This window comes from Manis javanica, chromosome 1 (assembly GCF_040802235.1).
Source record: "Manis javanica isolate MJ-LG chromosome 1, MJ_LKY, whole genome shotgun sequence".
Lineage (NCBI taxonomy): Eukaryota > Metazoa > Chordata > Mammalia > Pholidota > Manidae > Manis > Manis javanica.
Window position 1 is genome coordinate 19,757,980 of NC_133156.1, and position 25,812 is coordinate 19,783,791.

Consider the following 25,812-nt stretch of genomic DNA (forward strand, 5'->3'; position numbering starts at 1 on the left):
GGTGGAAGCGCTCACAACCTCCATCCGTCCCTCCAGGGGGGACCCCCGGCCACAGGCACACAAAGGGCTCACAGTTTACAAAAGACAGTGTCTACCATTGCTTGAGCAAGCCCTCTTCTCCCAGGAAAACTAACACTTTTCAGCTAAATAGAAAGTATGTAGAAATTAAGTAGAGTGATTGAGTTACACAGGTATTCTTCAGCGAAAATTCTGGTTTTCTTTAACATTCCATTTGTTCTAGGCACCCGGAGGAAGGGACCTCAAGCCTATCAGACCAAAATGCTTCGAAGCAACTGGTAGCATCCTACCAACAAGCAGACATGGATAAGCATTGGGTAGTGAGGGTGGAGAGGCTTGTGACCCGCCCTCTCTAGGTAATTACCTCCAGCACTGCTCATTTAGCAATTACTTGGACGCATCATTTGTTACTTAAGCGCTCAAAGAAGTGTAGAGACAAGCCATTTCCCCAGACTCTGCACTAACGCCTGATGGGGTCAAATGCCTCCTCTCCCAGGGCATCAGAACAGGTACCGTCTTTGGTTAGACCACCTGTGAACACAGCTTCCAAACCTCACTGAAATAGAAAGTGGCAGAATGATAAATTTTTCATACGGAAAGTTGCTAAAATATTTTCACATGATAAAGAGTCAACCCATGCACTGGATTAGACAAAAACCTGGCCCACATGATTGCCAGCTACCCATCTGGCATTTTCTCTTCTGCATCTCTCACTCCCTCCTTCTGTGGGCAGAAGGGAATACAGGCAGATGCCACAGAAAGAATAATGCAATAGTTGTATCCAAGGAGTTGCTTTTGCTCAGGATGAATCAAAGTTACAGTTACAGGGAATGTAACTGACCACTAAAGTTGTTTTTTTTTCCAATCTTTTGAGCATAGGAATCTCTGAAATCTCAGTTGAATTCCCCAACCACCTGTTCAGGGTTAAGCAATGTACCCATACATTTGAAACTGATAGTTAAGATCCTTACAGAAGTGAAGTTCAAAGGGTTCAAAGTGACCTTGTGCGGAGTGCCACAGTACACCTCTGAGAAAGTGGGCTTGGAGTGTCTAGAAGGGGTTCACTGGCTATATCACTTGATTTTGTTCACTATGTAAGTGTATTTTAAGTATGAAAGTAAGATGTAAAATTATCCTCTGTTCTTCATTAACTCAATTATCTGTTCCTCATTAGGCCATAGGAAAGCAACTTATTTAAGGAGAAAAATGTTGGGTTATCTTAGCAGATCAAGGTGGCAGCCTCTAAGCCCTAAATGGTCTCTGTCAGAGTCTTTAAGTTCTAAGTCAGTGACCTCAAAAGGCAAGAAAGTTGTCTAAAATAGACTGAAAATTTCTAGTTTGTTTTCAAGTGTCCCATATGTTAGGTCTCTGTAACTTCTCCTCCGTAGTACAATTAAATACTCTGTTGGGTCTCTTGTTAGATCAACTCCAGCCCCCCGGTCTAGCAGACCAGCCTACAGATGGGCATTCACTACCCAGGTGATGATACTGAAAATTTAAATAGCTGTGATAAAAAGTCCAACTGCCTATTAATGGCCATGCACTCAACCACTCAACCAAGCATAAGTACTGTGCACTGTACAAGTATGACTCAACAAAACCAAACCGGGGATAGATGCTAAGAAACATACAATTTCATATTTACATTCAAACCAATCTGTGTATCACCATATAACAAACCAATGATCCATGGAACTCTTCTAGAAATAGTACTTTTCCTTGGGTTTCCCATTCCTTTGCTTTTAATTCAACAAATATTTATGAAGGACCCACTGTGTGCCCTTCACTGTGGTACTTGGCTGGTCTTATCCCTACCCTCGATCTTCTAAGGTGGGATGGGAAACGTGTCTCTCCAGGAGGTTCTGGGCGTTCTCTTAAGCACAGGATTTGTGAGGTCTATTTACAGTCTCCAAGTCAACAGGTTCATTTCCTCCTAGATTTCTGTTTCTATGTTGTTATTTTTGTAACTAATTAGAATTTGCCAGAAAAGTAGGGAGGTGGGTCAAATGGAGACCTCCCTTTCTCAAACAACACTTTTTATCAAAAAGAAGAAAAGTCAATGATCTGTCTCAGCATTACAGATAAACCAGCACAAACAGAAATGTAGGATTAGACTTTAACAGAAGAAAAGTCAGATAATTCCTGAGGCATTGAAAAACACGTGCAGAAATGTCAGTAAACATCCATGACTGATTTTTCTCCTGCGCAGAATACTGAGTAAGGAGGAAAACTAGACGTAAGAATCACCAGACAATAGCTAGGTTCATCCTCTCCCATTTCCTTCATTCCCAGACAGTTAATGATTTGTGGTTTTGGAAACTGGACCACAAGGCTGGATGTTGGATTTTTCAAAGGACTGGTCCCCTAGGGGTCAGATTTTGCAGAAATCTTTCAAAACTTCTCATGTCTATTTCACGGAAAGAAATGGCTAAAACAAAGAGTCGAGAAACAAAGTTGAAGTTCTGGAAATCTTCTTAAAAGTATCACTAAGCTGACAGCATAGAAGTGGGAAAAACTTCCAGAGGTGGAAGATAAAAGCCCAGATCTGGAAATACTTATTTCAAGATTTGTCCTGCAGAACTGTACTTTTCAAGAAGTTCGTTATACCTGTGAAAGCTACAATCATTCTGCTCTCATCTATGTTCCAAATAAAAGCGCTATGAAGGCTACCTACAAGGGATTGGCCTGTCACTTTAAGAAAAATGAAAATCAAACATGATATAAAAACTGATGTGAATGTCACAGCCACTGAAAAATGGTCTTCACTACTACTGGTTATATGGCATCTAGTTATGTTTTTATAAAAATTACTCCCCAGGATATATACCACTTTCCCATCATTAAATTACCATTCTTTTTTCAAAAAAGTCACTATATAAATTAAGTCATTATATAAATTATGATGAGACTCTGAAAACAAAACTACCTTATAAGTATATGTTACCTGTCCAGAAAAAAAAATGTCTTATTATCAACTTATTGCCCAAGATAAATTATTAATAACTGATGTTTGCTTTAAGTTTCCAGATTTAAATAAACTTTGATACTGTAGGACTCCCGCGGACTCCCAAAGTATATTTGCTTCAATATTTTAAAACAATGATTCTTGTCTCAAAATTATAGAAATATACTGATATTTCCCCCCTAGGAAGAGCTTAAAATGAAGGTTCTATGCTTGAAAAATTATCTTTGGATAATTTTATCTCTTGCCTTTATATTTAAAGTACACTTATATTGTGAACAGATCAAATGATTCAAAGCCAATGAACCCTTTCTAGACTCCAATCCCACTTTCTCAGAGGTTACCTTGTGGCACCCAGCACAGGGTCACTTGCAATAAAAATTACTATTACTGCTCTATATTAGATTAAAAAACGCTCATCCTCCGTCTGCTACAGTTGAATCCTCTTCCCGTGTTTTCTGCCCGCCTCAATTCAACTCAGCAGGCAGGGTGTTTGCCAGTTCTTTGCATTATTTCCTTAGTTCCTTCAATAAACCAAGTCAGTCCAGGAGCTGTTTCTGGGACATGGGACACTGCCCGCACTAGCCCTTCTGGAGCCCCCCTTACACGCCGGGTGCCCCTGGGGCTCCGGAACACCTCACCTGAACCTGGGTGTTAGGACAACGCACAGGGGGAGAGAAACTCAGTCCCCAGGAAAGTCTGCTTGGATGGCCACAGTGCCTCCCACTTCCCGGGCAGCTTTTAAACCCTCTAAGTGACGGAGTGCAGGCACGTCCATGCAAGTGGGATACGAAGCCGGCGACAGAACGGGGCATTGCTCTTCCAGCACAGACGATGCTTCAAGGAAAGCAAACCTGTGTAAAGGGACCTGTGATCTCCTTGCACATGCCGCAATTAGCAGTCAGCTATTACTTTGGTAATCACTCTCCAAGCATCTCCAAGACACAAGAATTGGTGGACACAGAAATACGTGACTGTCAACCTGATGGTCAGAAACTTGCAGCCTACAGACAGACACATCCGTGTAAAGGTGTGACTGGAAGGAAGGCCACGTGGGCTGTGGGCTCACAGCTGCACACATTTGGATGCCTCTGTCCCAGGGAGGGGCCTGGAGGCATATCCCCTCTTTCCTCCCAACAGGGAAGGGCACGGTTGGGGGCAGGCCAGGTCGAGGTGGATCTTAACACTGGAAACACTGCACTGCTGTGCACACAGCCTTCTCCCCGTGCTCCATCGGGCTGACGCGAGGCTCCCCGGGGAGGAGGAAGGGAGCAAGGGAGGTGGTCAGAGACCAGACAGCAGGACACACAAAACCCGGGGGGGGTTGTTTTCTGTAGCTGTCTTAGATTAGCCCTTGGGTAGTGCTGGAGTGTATGGGCGGCTCTTTCTGGGCCCAAACAGCATTTTTTTTTGAAATATGATTGAGGAAAATGATCAAGCTACATGAGATCTTCCTGTTTCTTCACAATTAAAGATTCAGTTTACCTTTGGAGACTGATCACTGGCAATGGAAGAAAAACACCTTAGGGGCTGTGGTTGTGAAAAGGTAAAGCAAATGCTCTGTTCTGGAGTCGGGGTTCAAGACCAGAATAGTTAAAGGGGGTCCTTTACACGGACGTGTCCGCTAGAGCAGCCACTCTGCTGTCTGCATGTGCTTGTAGGAAAATTTCCTTTGCACTTAGAGCAGCAGAGGGTGAGATGAGCTGGTGGGCAGGCCGGGGCACTGCTGCCCAGCGCAGAGAGGAGTGCGGCTCCCAGGAACAGTCCCCTCGGAGGATCCAGTCTGAAGGCTTTTCCCGAACTTTCTTTTAAGTAAAGGGCTTCTGGAAAGCTTTGTTAAATACCATAATTTGCCTTAAGCTCTGAAGGAAAGGACAGGCCCTCTTCCATCAGGGAAGAAGTGGTGCAGGGCAGAGAAGCACCGCTGGGAAAGCAGGTGTAAGATGGGAACTGGGCCCGGCCGGAGGGCAGGGCAGCCTCAGGAACCAGGCCAGCTGAGGTGGGCAGGGCCAGCCTGCGGGTCTACAGTGGGCAAGGGCTCCCAGAGGTCCCTGGAGACCTGGGGGGCCGCATCTTAACATCAGTGCTAGGAAAGTATCCGTATCTCTACCAAACCCAGATTCTTTATGCTTCTGCCAATAAGGCCCACGACAAGCACACCCACATTTATGTCTTAGCTCCTAATAACTCAAGGACACTATTCTTGGCCTAACTGCCCAGTGCAACCCCTTCCTCAGCCCAGGACATTCTCACCTCTCCTCTCTATTTCAATGTTCCTATGGAGTCTAAATTTTTATGCATACATTTTTTTAAAAAATGAAATTTCAATAAACAAGAGACATAAAACTTTATTCTGTATTTTTTTTTAATTCTTGATCTACTTACCATCAACAGTGCTACCTACATACAGAAGTTAAGAAACAAAAAGTGTAAAATCAGTTTAAAAGGCTCTGACCAGATCATTAATACGAATCAGGAGTAAATCTATATTTTTTTCCCATTACCTTCAATAGGCCTGTTTTCTGACTCACGTCAAATCATTCCGCCTCTGTGGAATCCCATATATTTATGAATAAATATGTAAGCTCTTTCCTGCTTGTACAGAAAACCTCACACCATAAAGAGCTGGGTAACCCCGGGGGAAGAGACCCCATGGCCTGGGGACTTACTGGCCCAAGAGCCTTGCACACAAACAACACCCCTCAGTTAGTGACCTCAACTACTTTTGGAAACAGCATCCTGCCCCTAGTCAGTCTGTACGTGTTTCTTTCCTGGGCACCCCCTCCAGTTATCCCACCCCCTCAGGGCCTTCTCCGCAAGTCTGCCTTCCATTGTGAAACGCTCCTCTTAGCTCTGAGGTTCCCATCACCCTGTTCCCACCTCATCGCTCTGGGAACTCCTTTGTTCTTTTCTTTTTCTTTCCCCCTCTCCACAAAGAAGCCTCCAACAGGCAGTTCTGGCCATTTAATTTCTCTCACCCCCTCTTCGTTTCGGAGGCACTGACTCTCGCCTCACGCCAATAACATCTAGCCCAATTTCATTACTTTTCTCTCCAACATTTCAAATACGAGACAAGACAAAAATCTCATTTCCTCTGGTACAAGGGCAACTCCAGCAGCAGCTAGTGGGAGAGGCCGACGACACTTCCATCGCCATTCGGCAGACAAGAGAAGCAGGGCTTTTTACGCTGCTGGTAACTAATCAATAGTGAGGTCACCCGGAGAGGATTAGCAGGTTTCAGTGATCCACACTGTGTTTTCTCAATGACCGTACTCCCCAGGTGTGCCCTGCGCTTTGCGGAATGAGCGTCATGTCCGACCACCTCTGACTGTTCTTTCAATGTGATGCACTTTAGCTCCATACACTGTGAGATGCCCTACAAGGCACGGCGTGGCAGGCTTTCCTTCCCAGCGGGGTGACTTAACACTTGCAGGGTGACTGGCGTGGTGAGGAAAGGGGGTCTGAGGAGGGAGGGAGACAAGGAAAACACGTTATCTCCGGGTCTGGACACTCAGGGCTTTCTGAGAGAAAAAAACCTCACAACACGAGACGCTGGACCTATGGCCTGCGTGGGGGCACTCCTTCTCCAACCACTGGGGTGCCGTCCAAATGCACCAGGGGAGCTTGTCTTAGGAGGCCCAGGAACCCAGGTGGGGGCATCTGGGGCACCGGGACCAGGACTGCAGAGACACCTGGCCTTAGCGATGTGAGGCTGAGGGTGCACACGGGGAGGTGGCAAGAAGTGGGGGCGCGCAAAAGGGCCCATGTCTCCAGGGGAGCCGTGCCTTACTCATCCTGGTGTTCTCACCGTCTTCCTGTGTGACAACTGCCCGATCTACACTTGGCCACACACATGGATAACAACCACCCAAACTTCTTCCCAGAGGTACAAGTATGTGTAGTATATGAGTCAAGACAGATAAAGAAGATAGCCGCTGTGAGAGGCTCTTTATGATAAAGCCCTCAAAGGTGACGTGAAGGAGGCTGCTGTCTTACCGCCCTCCCACGGTCACCACTACCTAGACATCACCCCCCCACTGCCATCACTTTCCACCCACACGTCCATATTCATCTGTCTTCCTGTTTCCTGTGGTCCTGGCACCACCCGTCCTCAGATTCACAGCATCCAGGGCTCAGGACCAATGCCCCTGCTCTCCCACCCCAGGTCCCTACCCCACGCTGCCTCATTAGCCTAGAATGTCCTCTCACCATCCTCCCTACTTACCACAACCCTACAGTCTCTATTTTGTCTAATTACACAGCAGCATGTGATACTGTTAGCTGTGCACAATTCCAAACCTACTTCACGTTTTCTACTGCAGACAGCAGTGTAAACTATTTTCTAGTTGTATTATATTGAACATATCATATAATCCGTCAAAAAATCTCAGTTTCCTCATCTGTAAGAGGAAAAAACAGAACTTACCTCATAGGGGTGGTGTGAGAATAACATTTTATAAAGCATAGGAGTTGCCTGACCCAGTCTCTGGCACACGGCGAGCTGCTGAACGCCTGTCAGAGGCTTAGGCACGCGGTGCTGTCTGTCTACCTCACTATCACCTGCTCCACCTTCCTGCCCGAGGCGTAGTCTTCATTCACCTGAGTTACCTTTTCTTTTTTCTTTCATTGATTCCCTTTTCTCCCTCCTTCCCCACATCTACTCAGACACAAAACTACAAATTCTACCTTTTAACTATCCCATGCTTTGGTGGTCAAGAGTCCAGGCCACACAAAGTAGGTATGAACTAAGTGAAAAAAATCTGAAAATAAGACAAGTCAATGAAACAGTCGCTTTAGACAGGAAGGAACTGTCAGCACCATGGATAATTCGGCTTTATTGAATAAGGGAGACAATGACAGTGATTCGGAACTATTAACTAACACAATGGGTCATGGGATGTTCTTAAAATTCTCACTCCCATATCAAACCTTAAATGTGTAAGAAGCTTACATCACTTATTCCCAGAAACCAGTGGGAAAAGAAATGCTCACATAGCTGACTTCTGCCTTGTTTGGAATATATTGGCAAATGACTTAAAAAGTCTCTTGGAAAAATAAAGGAAGCCAATTTTTCACTTAATGGACAGAGGTCACTATGTGGGTAAACCACCTCTTCACTCATGACACTAAGTCTTGAAATCTGCCGAAGAATATTCTGCTACAATGAATCTTCCAGTTGAGGTGTCCCATAGTGGCTTCAAGTCACCAAGTTGATTTCCATATATTGTAGTATGACTTCTATTTGTTAGACAAAAACACCACCACATGACTTAAGTAAGTTAAATGTAAATTCCTTTCATGAACAAACATTTACCAAATACCTGATAAAATCAAAGTGCCAAGTCAGAAACACGGAGGTCCAAGATATTCCCAAGGTAACGGTCGGCTCCCTGGCATCCCTCTGTCATCCAGGTACCTGCATTTCCGATCCTTCCCCCCAACATCTCTTCACAGAAATATTCAACCTCTTGAACACCCAAGGAATTCTTAAATAATCCTGACATTTTTGAATGATAGTTATTTTAAATAAAATGTTTTAATTTAACTTAGAAATGACATTAATAAAACTTAGATATTTATGAAATAGAAAGACAAGGCTGGTTCTTCCTTCCCAATCTACCTCTTGTATGTTTTCCAAGTAATTTTAATTTATAAGGCAAATACATGATCGATCACAAAAAATTTTTAAATGACGGCATCTTACCTGTATTACAGTCAAATCTGCATTAAAAAGCAGATGAATTAAAACCTATGTTGCAACATTTGTAAAAACTTGCCTTTGTAACCAACCTGATGTAATATTGTGCACACACAAAAAGCCATGATCCTGTTGAAGAACAGAGTAACCTTAAAAATAACAACTAAATCATATAAAATAATCATCATATTTTCTTTTTAATATTATTTTCTTAAGCACTCAAAATACCCTAATGTACTGTATAAGTAGTGGCATTATTACTACTTTATATCTGTTCCTTACTAACTTCCTGTATTTAACCAGTGTTTCCTTACGAATGTAAATCGAACAATGTGTGGCTTAGAATAAAGCCAATTTAAAGCTACGTAATGGTCAAAACCGTGCTATCAGGTCCCAGTGCTCCACTGAGTCACAGACCAGCTTAGAACTGGGACTCCCACTGACCTCCACCGGCTGCTCTGCAGGCCCACCTGACCCACACCCAGAGACTCTTAAATCGATACCCCTTAAGGGAAAAGTTTTTAAGCTACCAACATTTTTCAAGTTTTTAAAAAATATTACCGCAAATGTCACCGCTTGAACACATTCATGGGGGCCCCAGGGACTCCAAGAACCATCACCTGGGAAGCACTTCACCATTTTGAAAACATCCCATCCAGAACAAAATGACAAAGCACCCCAGACAGCATCTGCTGCAAAAGACAAGACGATTTCAAGTGAGGAACAGGATTTCCTATAAAGGAAAGATGAAAAGAAAAGTGAAATCATCTCATAGAAATTGAGGGCTTGAGATGGGAAAAAATGAAGGTATGAAGGGAAAAGAAGAGGGAAAGGATGAAGAAGGACCACACAGAGCTTTGTGTCTTCCTTTGTACAGAGACACAAAGCTTTTTTTGTCTTGAGAAAGAAGCAAATGAAAGCAAGCAGACCTGTGCCCCATGACTGAACTGAATAGTTTCCCTAGGAATAGGAAATGTGTTGTCAAGAACCCAAATGTCCTTTTGGTAATCAAAGGTGTCAAAGAACACAGGTGGCGGAATTTACCTTCTTGTCTCTCTTTTGGGTCTCAATCTCCTGGCTGAGTCACGAAAATCACTCTACCAAATGTAAGGGAAATGAAAAGTGACCCAAAACAAGATTCGATTTTTGTCCCTGAATCAGCAAATATCAAGGACATACAGATCCCCCCAGAAAGGATGAGACTAAAAGATTAAACATTGATAAGCACATAAGAGAAGAATTCAACGTCACCTCACCTCTGAAGTGTAACCTTCTCAAGACGAGTATTCCCAGGTCAAGGCATTCCTGAGAGTCTCAAAGGGGAGCATGATCCCTGAAATGTAAGACCCACTGTTGTAGACAACACAAGACCTCAGTGAAAGACACAAGGTTTGTCTGTGCCTTAAATCACTGAACTTAGTCATCTTCCCCCGTTTTGTTATTGCTATTTTCTGTTTATTTTCTCTGTGTTATATTCACTCTCTATTCATCTTTAGCTAAAGGAAATGACGATAAAGACCGTTTGCCTTAGAGAATTAGCCCCCAGAATAGGTAGGTAGCCCAAAAGACTGCAAACCAGGTCGTTGGTTTTGAAAAGCGTCTTCCATACATGATTCCGATGCAGCTACTCGCCACCACAATCCTGGCTCTGTGGATGGGCAGACCACCAAGAAGGCAGGAAAGCAAGAAACACCCAGACAGTCACCTCAGCATCTAATCTTCCTCAATCATGTGCCTAGAAATGAGTCCAGGGCCTGTGACTCTTGGCCAGAGACCAGCTACTCTTCCTGACCCTGTGAGAAGCCTCACGGGGGAGCCCAAGTCTTCTCTGGGATTTGGAGATGGACATGAACAAGAAACAGGGTATATAACACAATTATATTTATAGTAGTGAATATACAGACTTCCCTGGAATCCAAAAGCCATCTGAACTCTGAATTACAGAGGCATTCAGTGATGGTTCAGTGAACAGTATCCCCCCAGGCATAGCATGGCTATACGGCAGGATACTGGAATTCACAATGAAGCCTTTTTCCTGGAGAAGGGAGAAATAAGTCATAGAAAGTCCTCAAAGATCTTGAATAAAGGGATGAAAGACCAGGGGGAAAACTGCCATGAAGAGAGGAAGAGGAAGAAATTACCAAGTAATTGGCTCTCACCCAAGAAACAGACAAAGCACATGGAAAGCATACTTTAACTGGGAAAAAGAAAAAAGATATACAGCTTGAAATATGAAATATAATTTGAAATCTACCTGCCTATAAACAGTATTTTGGACTGTCACAGAGGAGGTGCCACCAAATGAAGCAGGGAGAAGATAGTAGTGGAGAAAAGACCTCTGAAGCATACGCCTGGGGCGTGAGAGGACCACGATTGTTCCACCCGGCCATGAACAGTAAATGTTTCTCCTCTTAGTTCCCTAAGTTTGGAATAAATTCAGAAATACCATATGTGCAAAGAGTGCAAAGATAGTAAGTGGCTCACTGCACTAAAACTGGCTGAATAATCTTCTCTGCTATAAATTAACTTACAAAGCTTCAGTGAAACCCGGAGCTCTTCACCCTGAGCTGGGGAGGTGAGCGGAGTAAATGGTAAAGATGTACTTAGTAAATCCATAATTATATACATGACTTCAAAGGTAGAAAGCGGTCTTTTCTATAAATGCATATAGAAAGATGAGGTCAATACTTAAAAATTGAAGCAATTTAAAAGCAGATCGGTGGTTGCTTTTACTGGGCTGGGGGCTGGAAGTGGCTGCAAATGGGCAGGAGGGCACTTCCTGTGGTGAGAGTACCCTAATGCTGGACTGTAGGGACAGATGCGCTACTATATAAATGTATTAAAATCATTGAATAGTACATCTTCAATGGATACATTTTATGGTACGTAAATTACACCCTGACAAAGCTCTAAACTTTCAACTACCAATATTTAAATTTGTCAGTATTTGGAGTCATTTACAGTGAGGTCCCTCCAGACGACAATCATTAAATCATAAGTCGACAATATTCCCCTTCTATAAAGTGGTTGTATTTCTCCATGATGATTTACTTTAAGAATGTCCTTTTTCCATTATTGGGAAGAGAAATCTTTATGGCAATTTTTAAACATTCTTAGGTGTTTTTCAAAATTACTCCAAATGGATTAATTTCATAGCTAACAAAATAGCAAGAAAAACTTAGAGAAATGGAAGCAAGACATTTCAGTGGCTTTCTCCACATTTACTACTCTTTTGGGCAACACGCACTCAAGCTTTAATACTGACACATCACCAGAATCTGATTAATTTCAGAAGAAAAGTATTTTTAAACTCCAGTGGGTTAAGTAGATAAAACACAGTAATGGATCATGTGTATTCTTAGAAAGAAAGGAAGCACATGAAATCTTTTTTTAATTTTGGTATTATTAATCTACAATTACATGAAGAACATTATGTTTACTAGACTCCCCCAATCACCAAGTCCCCCCCACATACCCCATTACAGTCACTGTCCATCTGCGTAGTAAGATGCTGTAGAATCACTACTTGTCTTCTCTGTGTTGCACAGCCCTCCCCATGACCCCCCACACACACCTTATACATGCTAATCATAATGCCCCCTTTCTTTCTCCCCCGCCTTCTCCCTCCCTTCCCACCCATCCTCCCCAGTCCCTTTCCCTTTGGTAACTGTTAGTCCATTCTTGGGTTCTGTGAGTCTGCTGCTGTTTTGTAACTTCAGTTTTTTCTTTGTTCTTATGCTCCACAGATGAGTGACATCATGTGATACTTGTCTTTCTCCACCTGGCTTATTTCACAGAGCATAATACCCTCTAGCTCCATCCATGTTGTTGCAAATTGTAGAATTTGTTTTCCTCTTATGGCTGAATAGTATTCCATTGTGTATATGTACCACATCTTCTTTATCCGTTCACCTACTGATGGATGCTTAGGTTGCTTCCATGTCTTGGCTGTTGTAAACAGGAAGGACATGAGTTTTATATACTCAAAACATTTTCAAAACACTGTATGTGAAGACTGCAGGTCAGCCTCAGGGATGGAGTAAACCATGTGGGTGGGCTAGTTACCCTTCCTGTTTCTGGTAGAATGGACTTAACAATAGTATCCATCACATGATGTTGCTGAGATGGTGCAAGGAAAACCTTTAATTAGTGCCTGGCACACGGTACACAGTCAAGAAACACTAGCCGCTGCTCCTTTCCGGTTGGTGCTATGAACCCTTGATTTGGTTCAATATACAGGTAATTTTATTCTCTTTCCTACAAAGCCTCACACCCAGGGACAGCTCCAGTACTTTGCCTTCCTGGAAAGCCAATTATATACTGTGTTCACACAAACTATTTCCAGCTGTTGTGATAGAAAGTATCTTTCAACTCTTCATTCATTACACAGTGTTACTGTTCATCTGCTGGCACATTGCTGGTAGGACCTCCCAGAACAGGGCTGACATATTTTCTTCAGCTGGTGTTAAACCACATTGTTAAGTCAAATAAGACAAAACGAAAAGTCAGATGAACACAATCCATTCCTGGCGGGGTCATGTACAGTAAGGTCCTTCCAGGTGGGAGAAGCATAGGAGAGATGTGTGGCGATTTACACACACAGGGTAAGGCCTCATTTTTCCATTAGAAAAAAGTAATTTTAAGACCTTGAAGACAGCATTAGGATTGGTGCTGAACCCCAAAATGTGTATCAACATTTCCTCTAGTTCATTTTGTTCTCTTGAGCCCCAAAATATATGTATGCAAGGGGGGATAAACCCCCCAATGTCAAGTTCCCATATATTTTGATAATCTGGTAAGGTTTGGAAAATAAATTCCCTCTCATTTTGACTGATTCTAGAAAATGAATGATTTTATCTGATGTTATCTAATTCTATCAGATCTGATTGCTAGCCTGGCTTTCCTGGGAAAGTTCAAGGCTAGTAACACTAAGGGGTTGGACATGTATTATTTATTTTTGAGGCTTCCAAAATATACCCCAAGCCTTGAGCACAAAGACTCATTTAAGTGTAAAGCCACTTACTAGCACACTGGCACACAAAATAGGCTCTTAAAACTATTCAGATTCTGATGGTGTTAAGTGTTATTAATTAAACTATAAAGTAGAGCAAGTCTTTAAGTCATTTAAAATGTAAAGGTTATGTTGCTTAGAGTGTTGACAGTCACATTTCCAAATAATGCACGGACATCCTCAGACAAGATTAACCACACCAATCACCTCCTACTTACAGGGATACACAAATACGAAAATGCAAGTTTCTCTAGCAGTGAATCAGAAAGTCCTAAAAGGACTCTTCCCCCTGTGGTTCCATTGTGAGGGCTTCTCCCAACTCTTCACTACCTAGCAAGAAGAAACTGAGATATTCCAACAGCTGGCACAGAGCCCATGCTCAGTAGATGTCTACTGATCTAGCAAATTGACAAAAACCTGCACGTTCTCAGTATTAGAGGTACTGAAAATAATGTTAAAGCATGGCCACCTCAGCAGAACCCACAAGAAACTCCTGATGCAATCTGGCAAAATCAGACTACTCTGTGAGTAGCCTGCTCCCCAACAGGCCTGGCAGCTCTTGCTTTCTATTACCTTTGCTCAACAGTGGGCAGAGCCCAATAAAACAATGCATGAGATTCAATTTCCTTCCCCTCAGAGTATCTCAGAGGCATCAGGGCACAGTATTCGAGGTCCTCATTTTTCCTGCACGGTTAGTAACTGTTGCCAACTGTAACAGTGGTTTAATGAATGGTTGTATATTCGAAATACACAGTGACTTTATCTACCAATTTGACATGAAATGTAAATAAAGAAGAAAAGGAATTTTTGCTATATTAGAAAATGGTGATATCACTCAAAAACAAAATGGCCAACATGCCCCATATATTCCTTTCACAACATACCAGTTCCAGAGAAATCCTGAGAAATACGTCATTTTATTCTTCCCAGGCCACTGCAACAGCTAACGTCAGAAACAAACCTATTTCTTCTCGGTAGAGACCTCACTTATTTCTAGAGATCTTCTCCCCGGCAATCTGGAGCTGTCACCCCACAGGTAAGAGTTGACCTCTCCATTTAAATAACTCCCTATTGATGGGTCACGGGGCTTCATGTGGCTCTTTGCAAAACACGTCTGCCTAAGTGGTGTGTTGTCACTGCCACGTGGCAGCCGCATTAAGCAGGCTACATGTCCTCGGTCTCTTGGCCTCCCAACCTGATATAAGAAAACCACTGCAATTCTGATTAGTAGGTGATTATTTCCCTCTAGTTCACCCCATCCATTGTTATTTCAACAGCCGAGTCTGTGATACGCAAGACTCTTGACCACTAAATCCCGAGGCATGCAAGCTGGAAATCATTTTCAAAAGTTACCCCTCCATTTCCTGCACACATTAAAAATTTCCCAATGTTCTGGAAATCTTCCATGCTGAGCATTTTCTCATGCATGGGAGTCTGCCTGACAACAGTTGGAGCTCTAAAATCAACTCCCAGGAAGAGTTTTAATGACTTCCAATCATCCTCGTGGAAGATACCCAGAAGAATCATGAGGAAAACATTAAATCCGTGCAGCCTATTGAGGGGAGCACACAGATCGCTTCCAGCAGCATGCACATGGGCTTTGGGGCGACCGTGCACATTAATCTCTTCATCAGGGTCAGCATTTCCACAGTCACTGTCCAGCTTTCCCTGTATCTCTTAACTTTCATTTATTCTCCGTAAACGAAGTCATCCGTCCACCACACACTGGCAGCCCGGGGAGGTATGCTGCAATGGGCACACGTTTCATCCTAATGGACTGGCTTCTTTCCAGAACATTGCTGATGGCAGTTACATCTTGCCATTTGATGTTAACATTGACACTGAGAGGATGCAAATAAAACTGCTAAATAAGCGAAAATATGTTTAATTCCATCTACCATGTATCATCCATGGTTGATGGCTGCTGACGGCCTTGGGTCATCGGATGCTGATGATCCAGTCATACTCCTCCATCACTTGAGCAGAGCTTCCCCATCTTTAATTTGAATATGGACCATGTGAGGATCTTACTAAAGTGAAGTATTTAAAAATATACTTTTACCCTTCAGTAGGTCAGGGTGGGGCCTAAGAGTCTAGGTTGGGACTGAGAATGGGGCCGGCGACATCCCTACAAGCTCGCTGTGCTATTATTTCTGATGTGCTTGGACCACTCTTGGGAGCAAGGTTTTTAAGAACATGGATGCAGCACATACCTGAATACACAGCAGGCCTTTTACAACTTGTTTCTGTTGTCCGACCAGTTACCAGTTCCCATACTATACTCTGAGAAAGCATCAGAAATAAAATGTCTACTCTTTTTTTCTTTTTTAAAGTTAATGCTTACCTAGAGTCATTTTCTTTCTAAGAGGTTTTTTTAAACAAAATATTGATTTTTATCTTACTCCCTGCCAAGCTAAGTTTAGATTATGGTCCTCCAAGCAGAGAAAGAGAGTAGAAAGATCTCTTGTAGAGGCACTCCTAGCCCCATAATTCTGTGACTCTACATAGAATCTGAGCCACAAGTTAAAATCAAAAAGCAACATTTAGTAAGTATTAAGCATCTCATAAGTGTTGTGAAGAATACAGAAATCAATGAAGCATTGTCTTCCTTCTCCAAGATGTTCTTCTGGTCTTATACAAGTGCACAAAGGCTTACAACACAGGGCAGAAGTAACTCAGCCCAGAAAGAGAATCACTGTGAATCTCCCTCAGGGAGGGATTCACAAAGGATCACGGCGGTTGTGCCTCTATTGGCCTAGAATGCTTATGTTACCTGGTACTTATGGAGTATTAGACTTATTTCATCAGATGAGTTTTGAAAGGTGTCTGTAGTATTTTTTCCCAGAGGGTTCTACACAAAGTGGGTGAATTCTGAGATGCTTTGAACCTTCCATAAGTGATTACATGGAGCAACACCTCAAGAGTCACTATTGCACACGTTTGCTCTCACTCTGACGTTGGAACACTATGACCCTCGGCCATGAGCAGAACACACACTGGAGAAGCTCCGCAGCTGAGTCACTAGGGAGGTAGGCACACTGCGTGGCTTGCCTTCTGAGGATCTCACGCTGGGCGATAAAATAAAGTCAGAGAGGAGATGGCTTAATAAATAATTTCAAGACATTGCCCATCTATTTGCATCCTGTGAAATCACAAGCAAGAAACCAAATGGTATACAGAGTAGGATCTGAATATTTTTTAAAGAGAAAAGCAAAGGAAATAAAACAAATTATTAAGAGAGCCATCTTGTGAGATGGTCAGTCATTTTAATTTTTCTTAATAATTTCTCACTTGCTTCAGAATTCTTTACAATGATCATTTATTGATCCTGCAATGGAAAAAGCCAGTTAAAACATAAATCTCCCATCTGTCCTTTTGTTTCTATGGCACGTTGTTTTCAATGTAGTTCAGATTTAATATTGGATTTTTTAAGTTCCATTTAATTTCTGAAACTGTCTAGATTCAATGATTTAAACTAATTGGAAAAATCTGCTGTAACATATTGTATTCTACCACCAGAAACACCCTTGAACACTGTGGGTTCGCATCTCTGTAATAACTGAGCCAGATGCTATTCATGTGAACTGCTCACTGGCCCATCACCAATTTTTAAATCCATACAACATATTGATTAGCTCTTTTCTTTATTCATTAGATGGCCAAGGCAATGTCAGGAAGATTTAGAGCAATTTTCCTGAGTCAGTGAAAATTTTCTAACACAGTATGTATTGTTTTCCCTCAGGATAAAAGAAGTCCTTCCAATAGAGAAAATGCTCTAAAATTGGTAGGTGGGTGTTTTGTTTTTTGTTTTTTTAATTATCCTGGAGGGTAGGAGCCTCAACTGGGAAACAAGCCCATGAGGAGACCCTACAATCTGTAGTCCCACTGCAAAGAGCACCACCCTCGTTGGCGACACACGACCACAGCCCAGCTAAACAGCCAGGACCCGTATCTGTAGAACACAGGAAGCAATGTACTGACCAAAAAGTGGAGTCCGTGGCCAACTGGTCAACAGGCCAGTCATTGAATGAGCATTAGCCAGGTCAGGCCCTAGAGATTCAGAGGCCAGCAGGACACCTTCCCAGCCCACCCTCTCAGTTCTGAAGGGGTGGACAGGGCACATCAACAGCCAAACAGGCCAGTATGATGGCGTAGTACCTACGGTGGGCAGTCAGTGCAGCCCGGGAGAGGGGACAGTCATTCCCACATGGGAACTCAGGGAAGGTTTCACAGATGAGGCACCTTGGAACTGAACCTTCAGCCATGAGAAGGTTTTTGCTTTGCTGAGCTGCGGCGGTAACCCAATGAGATGAACGTCCATATAGCAACGGACCCACAGACCCACACCCAGAGAATGTGTCCAACCAATGAGAGTGAGACACAACATGTTGACTGGCTCTTTCCTTAAGAAACCCTTAAAAGAATAAGTACAACTGAGGAAGTAAGGAAAATAATATCTAGGACACATTTAAAACTGACTGACAATAAATGGAATGATAAAAATACAATCAGTAGTTAAGAAAACAGTGCAACAGAAACAATGAAAAATGCCCAACTAATACATAAATGGAAAATAATCAACTAAGTGTTCTACACTCTTAAGGCCTGGAGTACAGAGCGGAGAGAAGGACTCATATACAGAGGACCTACCACATGTCAAGCCAGGGCCCTTATATATGTATTTTATCAATTATCCCACCAATATGAAGAGGGATGCATTAAGATTGCCATTTTAAGGAGGAAACCAATTCAGAGAGTTTAATTGACTTACAAAAGGCAACACTGCTAAATGAGTGATTAAGTCAGGATTTGATCTTAGAAGAATCTCATTTCAAATTCCATGCCTTTTACAGTATACCATGAAGCATTTTCATGCAGCAAACCACATTTACAAAGGTAGGTAGATAATAGTTACTGAAGGATAATTTTAAATAGCAAGGCCCTTCAACACATGTATAATATGATTTATTTTTTCAAAAAGAAGAAATAATTTAACCTCAGCTTTTCAGGTATAACAGCTACCAATAACTGAGTGCCTGTCACAACACGGAGTATATCACATGGATTGTTTCATTTAATCCTCAGGACCACTTATAAAGTGGGCATTATTGGTAGTCCCATTAGACAGATGAGAAAAATGAGGAATATCACGGAATTAATTCTTACCAATGGGAGAACAAACACCACTGTGCCCGGGAGTAGAAAACAGACTTGAACCCAAGTCTATCAGTCTTAAAACTACGTGCTCGAAACCGGTCTACAAAAACGAGTATTTTTCCTCTACATTATCTTACATTATATCATCTATGCTTAAATTACAGCATACCTAAGCAAAATAGCTCATTACAAGTAAATTCAATGTATAGGATTTTTAAACTTAAATAATCAGTTAAGTGGGGAACCAACTTAATTTTCCAGGCCTGCATGGGAAACTAGATCAAGCTAGATTTTTCAGACAGAAATCTGAGGGCAAGCCTAGCTAACTGTCAAGCCCAAGTCCCTTCCACCCGTCCAACATGCTCCCTCAGGGCACAGGAGGCCCGTGGGCCCAGTGAGGGCTCTCAGTCTCCGCAGAGGCGGAAGTCACCACCAGGATGTACCCCGGAGCCCTCGGTCTCGGAAAAGTGCCCCAGCACACTAGAGGGAAGGCTTCTGGGACCATCTCATTCCGTAGCAGAACACTAGGGGAGCTCAGAGTTCATTGTACAGCAAATTAAAATTCCGTTTACAGAAAACTGACTTTTGCTGAGACTAATCTAGCCCTTAAAACAGACATCACAACAGGCACCCATAATTAATTACATTATCAGAGATACTCTGGGTGGAAGAAAAGGACTTACCTCTTCCCAAGTTGTGGGCATTCGTATCTATGTAAACAAAGGTGTAGCTTTTAAGTCCTGAATATGAACCAAATGTATATAACCTAAATAGCACATTCTGTTCTGGACTTCCCTAAGTGGAGTGTCATAATTATTCTCAACCTCCTTTTTCTTTGAAAATAACTAAGATTGTCCATCATTTCAGAGCTCTAGCAAATCATGAGGACAGTTTCACACGTGCTCTGAGCTTCTATGGGAAATTTCAATTTGGCATTTTAAGATACAAGGCAAATTATCTGCATCATTTTGTTTTTCTTTTATCAATCAAAACTAAAAGATGTGATATTCACTTTCACAACAGAAAATATATGAAATTATAATCATATACAGAAAAAAATCTATATATGAAAAACAAAAGATTTCGATATGCTTGAAGAAGTTAGAGCTGTCACAGAAGTTTTATTTTTAAAAAGGATAAAGTCACACTATTCCCAACAGTTAGAGAAAATCCCCTTTTACATTCCAATCAAATTCTAACACATCTTAAATTCATTCCTTCTTTTCATTTGGAAATCTCTGGTTTTCTCACTTCTGTGCTCATTAACTGCTACAGCCAACGTCAGATATATAGAAACATATACCACGTTTGAACTTATAAGGGGAAGAAATATTTTAAGCTCTCTACACTCCAGGGGAAACCCAATTATTTTTACTTCAGATTAGAATTGGGTATTAAAAACCAAAAGGAAGAAAAACAAAGACAATCTTATGATCTGATAGATTTCTGTTGATCATATTACTATTTCCTGAATTCCAATGAACTTACGCACTAATGACTCAAATAAAAGTCTGCTGCTCTTATGACTCATTTCCAAGCATCTTTTGAGCATTAGGTTCATAATAAGCAAGGGGACCAATGATCTAAAGGTACAGAGAAGACATAGTAACTAATTAATTTATTGACAGCCACTGGGATTTCCTTTAGCCGCAGCTGCAGTGGTCTGAATTCGTATGTTGAAATCTACTCCCCAAGGGGATCTTATTAGGGGGCGGGCTTTGGGGAAGTTATTAGGTCATGTGGATGAAGCCCTCATGAATGGGATTAGTGCCATTATAACTGAAGCCCAGGAACTCCCGGGTCACCTCTGCCATGTGAGGATACTGCCAAAAGGTGCCAGCTATGAGCCAGGAAGTGGGCTCTACCAGATGGCACCTTGGCATTGGACTTCCAGCCTCTAGAACTGTGAGAAAAAAATGTACATTTTTTATACAAGCCACCCAGGCTGTGGTATTTTGCTATAGTGGCAGCCCAAAGGGACTATCAGAGCAGCTGTTCTCACAAAGTTTAATTGAAATGTGTGTATGAATACCTTTACTTTATCTGAGTTATTTTTTAGTCTTTTCCATATTAGGAAGACAATAAACTGTATGCTCACTCTAGCATGCTAGCACTGGTGGGTTTTAGAAAGTGCGTGATGCATGTGAAAAGTCTGTAAGATAAAAATGTAACTTCCTTAATTGAGTTTTCCCTCTGCTGCTAGTGGCTCTTTTGTATAGATCTTCAGTGTTGGAGGACAGATAAAATGGGGCCATGCATACATTTTCCACTTAAAGAGCAATCTAGGTTAGCATTTCAGAGGGAAGAGGGGAACACTGGGAAACGCCCTGTCCGTGATCTTTTCGGTGTAAGTAGCCTGCTTAAGCAGGCTTGTTTTTAAGCAAGGATGCAATGACCATCACCGAGTTAGAAGGCTTAGCGGCTCAAGACAGGCTGTCCAAAACAGGAGTCACAGATATGCACGTGCACCTCTGCAGCAAATCTGGTATCTTTTGGGCTTATTTTAATCACTTAAAAGATAAATATATTCCAAATGACCTCTGGAAGTAACCTGCTTGGCAGGCTGATAGAGTAACCCACAGACCATGACAGCAGCACTGGAATTAAGATACGGCAAGCGTTTCCTCCCCAGCCAGATCAGCAAAAATGCCTGACTACGCGGCACGCGGAGCCCCCTGAGCGGTGTGAGGAGGGGGAGGCACGGTTGCGGCAACCTTTCACTCAGCTACAATGCCCCTGAATAAAGGGCGGCGGTGGAGTCATTGGAAAAGCTTTGCTCACAAACAGGCTGCTCAGGAGCGCGTCACAGCAGCCATCTGGAGAAGGTGCAGCTTCCTGGAGAATGTGTTCTATATGGTGCAGCATTTCCAATATGTTGATTTCCTTCTCTCCACCTTCAAAACCCCCAGAAAGCCCTTCATAATCAACTCTAAGGTCAGGCCTTAAAGCAAAGCCCAGAGTCGCCAGTTTCCTTCCCAGGGATACATTCTGCAGGCTGCCTGGTGACCCTCTGAAACGCCACCCCTGCTTGCATATTCTGCTCTCTACTCTTTTACCCAAGGTAATTTTTTAAACTCTATTTCCTCAATGCAAAAAAAAAAATTACTTTTAAAAGCTGTATTGGGCATTGGATTGCCCGTTATCATTTTTAGATTAAAAAAAGGTGGGACAAGTAATCTTAAGGGTAACGTTCCCTTGATGGCATGTGGGCCCCAATGGCACAGTGGGCTGGTGGTGCCACCCTCCTATGGCAGAGCCTTGTGCCGAGGAAGCCTTGGAGGAAAGGGGTTCATTCTCAGAGGCTTACCAAGGCTTGCTCTCTGGCAAGGCTGTCAAAGAATTCTGGTCTAACAAACTGCTCGTGGGGGCAGATTTCTCATTTCAACAGAGACAATTTCAGAGCCTCCTGGGCTCTGCAAGGAACCATCTTTGTACCTACTGGGAATCCAAGCAAAAAGTCTTTATAATTCTTTCCACTTTATCACCCAATTCCTCTGTAGTTTTCCCCCTCTCCTGCTACGAAGAGAACATGTCACAATAGGAGAAACACGACGACAGCAAGATGAATGCTCCACAAACAGTGGAACACACCAGTCAGCAGAAGGAAATAATACATAGCGGGAACTTTCAGATGAAGCTCCTTGGACAAATCACTCCCTTGAAAATTCTTTCTCGGTACATTTACATCTGCTTGGTGTATAATCTGCTGTGGCACAGTGGTTATAGGTGCAAGCTCTGCAGAGAGACTGGTGCAAATCCCAGCTCTGCCATCTGTATCTCTGTGGTCTTGGACGTTCTTTCTTTTATCAAGTTCTGTACCTCAGCATTCTCATCTGTTAAATGGGGATAATAATCGAGCTGTTATGACGATCTAACCTGCTAATATATGTCAAGCATTTAGGACAATGCTCAACACAGCTCGATCATTACTATTATACTTCAATATTGCTTTCATATATTTTATTAGTATTGTCCCCCCTCAATACTCTGTGCAGCAGAGCAGAGGTGATCGTTTTATAGATGTTTAACTAATAAGCATAATGAGGCTCAGTCAAATGATTTACTAAAAACATCAATAATCTGAGGCTGAGCCAACATCTGAATCCTGGTCGTTTGATATTAAACCTTGGATTCTTTTCCATTACCCTGCATTGTTTACATGTAAACTACAGCAAAAACAGCTATTATAAAATATAGACACTATATAAATTCCTAAAGAGAAGAAAACTATAGAGACCATCATAGTACCAAGTCCAGGAATTCATTCTTGGAATAAGCAAATGATCAGCCGCAGACAAAACTTTGCTACAGTAATGAAAGCTGAGTTTCTGACTCAGTGGGTAGCAATCTGAAACCCCCAAAATTCTCAAGCAAGAGGGTGGAGGAAGATTTATCAGTTTGTATTCTTTGTTGTGAATTTTATTTTTAATGAAAACATGTAAGCTCCCATCTCAAGAAAACACAATGCACAAAAATATAGAGCTACACACAGACCGCTGAGTAACTCACCACAAAGGGGAGCACCGAAGGTCTTAAATGTTTGCATGTGAACCTTGCCATCTTATTGTCGCTGTAATTCACAAGCAGCCACGGACTTGCTAATTACTGATACACTGGTGACATTCAGACTACACCTTCCTAGACCTAGACGACCAGGAATTTCATCCCTCAGAATCCTTATTCACATGCCCCTTAAGGAAAGTTGCAAGAGAAGCCAAAGATTGGTGAATATGAATGAACAACTGGCAGATACTCCTTCTTTCCTAATGAATTTCCTAATTTGGATTATCTAAATAGATCACTAGGGGAAAAATCCTTTCATGAATAACACTCCTTCTAATATTTGTACCTATTTCTAATTCATCAAATTTGAATGTGTTAGCCTTCAAGAACTTGTATCAATCTTCTGTTTAATAAGATCAACCTTTTATGAATCTAATTTTGATTTTTACTATGTGCTCTATACACAAATCACGCAAATTATCCCTCAGAATAATTTTTAAAAAGCATTTGGGCTGATCAACACTGAAAACTGATTAGCATAATGAGGCTCAGTCAAGTGATTTACTAAAAACATCAATAATCTGTCACTGAGACAACATTGTCTAAAATTACAATCTTAAACAAAAATATATTGGTAACTCTGAATGACCAGCAAGTCTCACTATACACATATCTTTTTTCTTTATTCAGCTCACCATCAGAGTTCAGTTAAACCTTTCCAAAAGTCCACACAAGATTTCAAGTTCATCTAAGCAATTTACACTAACACGTCCACTCATCCCAGTCAACTGATGTCCATTTCTAGCTAAAGAAAACCCGTTCACATTAATTCTAAAATTGTTTTCAACACAATACGTATAACACTCTGAAGGTATGCTTCTTAAAGCCATCCAGATGGAAATATTTCATTCCTTACATACACACTTAAAAATCTATAAAATTTAAATAAATCTTACTAGTGAACCTTATTGAGACTTAAAATTGTGAAATATTATTTAGGCCCAAGAAAGGAATTAGTTTTTCCTCTACTGGTTGGAGTTTACGTCTCTCTCTCAGTCATGTTCAAGTCTGGAAGACATCATAAATGTCAAAACTGAAAACACATGGCTGAAAAGCACCCTCGGGGTAAGCAATTATTCCCTGAAAAACTAGAAATCTCTGAGCAATCCTAACTTTACCTGTCTAACTCTGTCCTCGGACTGGTCTGAGGCCAACGGCTATGCATGTATTGCCTAAATGAGCCAACTCCCCGCAAACGCAGGAAAATGAACGATTCCAATCCCCACCACAGGCCCCATCCATCTCCCAGCTCCCTGACTCTTGCCTGCGAAGGCCAGGCCAGGCCCCGACACGCCTCTCACCTGCTTCCCGTCCAGGGTGTACAGGCGCTTCACCACCCCCGAGTCCAGCTTGATGGCGTCGGTGATGTCAGTGAGAACCTGCTCAAAGGAGTGGGCGGTCTTCTTATTCAGCAGAATCCTCACGGCTTTCCTCGGCTTCACCCCACTCCTGATGACGGTGACCAGCTTGGGCCGGATGAAATCCTTGTTCTCCCGCACCTCCGAGGGGCTCTCTTTGGCCGTGGCCAGGGAGGACACTGCCCGGGAAGCCGAGGTGGTCTTGACGTTCACCGACCAGTTGGGGTTCACGTTCTTGGTGTACTCCAGTTTCTTGAAGGGCTCTATTGAGCCACACACATAACTCTCCCCTAAGGAAGAAAGAAAGAAACTCAAATTTACCCCAAGGTCAACTCATTTCCTTTTCCCTAGTCTTTGATTTCTCCTTTTCTGCTTAGAAGCTAGAGCTAGCTGTGGTTTTTCAACCAATGGAAGCATGATTAAATATTAACGAAAAAGAAAGATTGCTGACTTCTAATGTGCCTCTCCCAGCAACAGCTTGCTATTCTGGGGGGAAAGAAATTATCATTCCTCCCTTTTGTTACCTTCAGGTTGGTGATAGAAATATTGACATTGAGTAGAGCTCAGAAAGGTATGAAATTGAATTCAAGATAAAAAGCATTATTTGGGACTCACGGATAATTTTTATTTGCAGAAAACTTCAAAATTAGAAGTACCTACATTTGTCACCTGAGACAATTTAAAAACTGAAAATGGATCAGAAAACAGCTTCTTAAAATAGCTATGTAACATGTAAGTTTGATTGGCGTGTGTGCTAAATATTTTGCAAAAGTCAAGTAAATCTCCAAAAGCAAGCAAGAAAACCACCCTGCCTTTTCCCCATCTGCACAGGCCCTAATGTGATCTGCACACGATAAAAAGCCAGTTCATAGCTGTGGAGATAAAAAGTTTTGTGAGTGGTCAACTTATAAACTATAGCTTCATAAACAGACTCTAAAATAAATACTCCTAAGATGTGTAAGATCTGAGGATCAAGTATAACATGGTGACTATAGTTGATAAGATGTATTATATAAATGAAATTTGCTGACAGTAGAATGCAGAC

General features: G+C 42.1%; 1 protein-coding gene across 3 annotated transcripts in view; it reads right to left on the reverse strand.

Moving 5' to 3' along the window:
• DCLK1 (doublecortin like kinase 1) overlaps positions 1–25,812 on the reverse strand; it is a 287,302-nt gene that overhangs the window by 243,449 nt on the left and 18,041 nt on the right. For all 3 annotated transcript variants that reach the window (XM_037012261.2, XM_037012255.2, XM_037012274.2), the window contains exon 3: positions 24,711–25,057. In XM_037012261.2, coding sequence (XP_036868156.2) covers positions 24,711–25,057 — 347 coding nt within the window. The remainder of the gene's footprint in view (positions 1–24,710; positions 25,058–25,812) is intronic.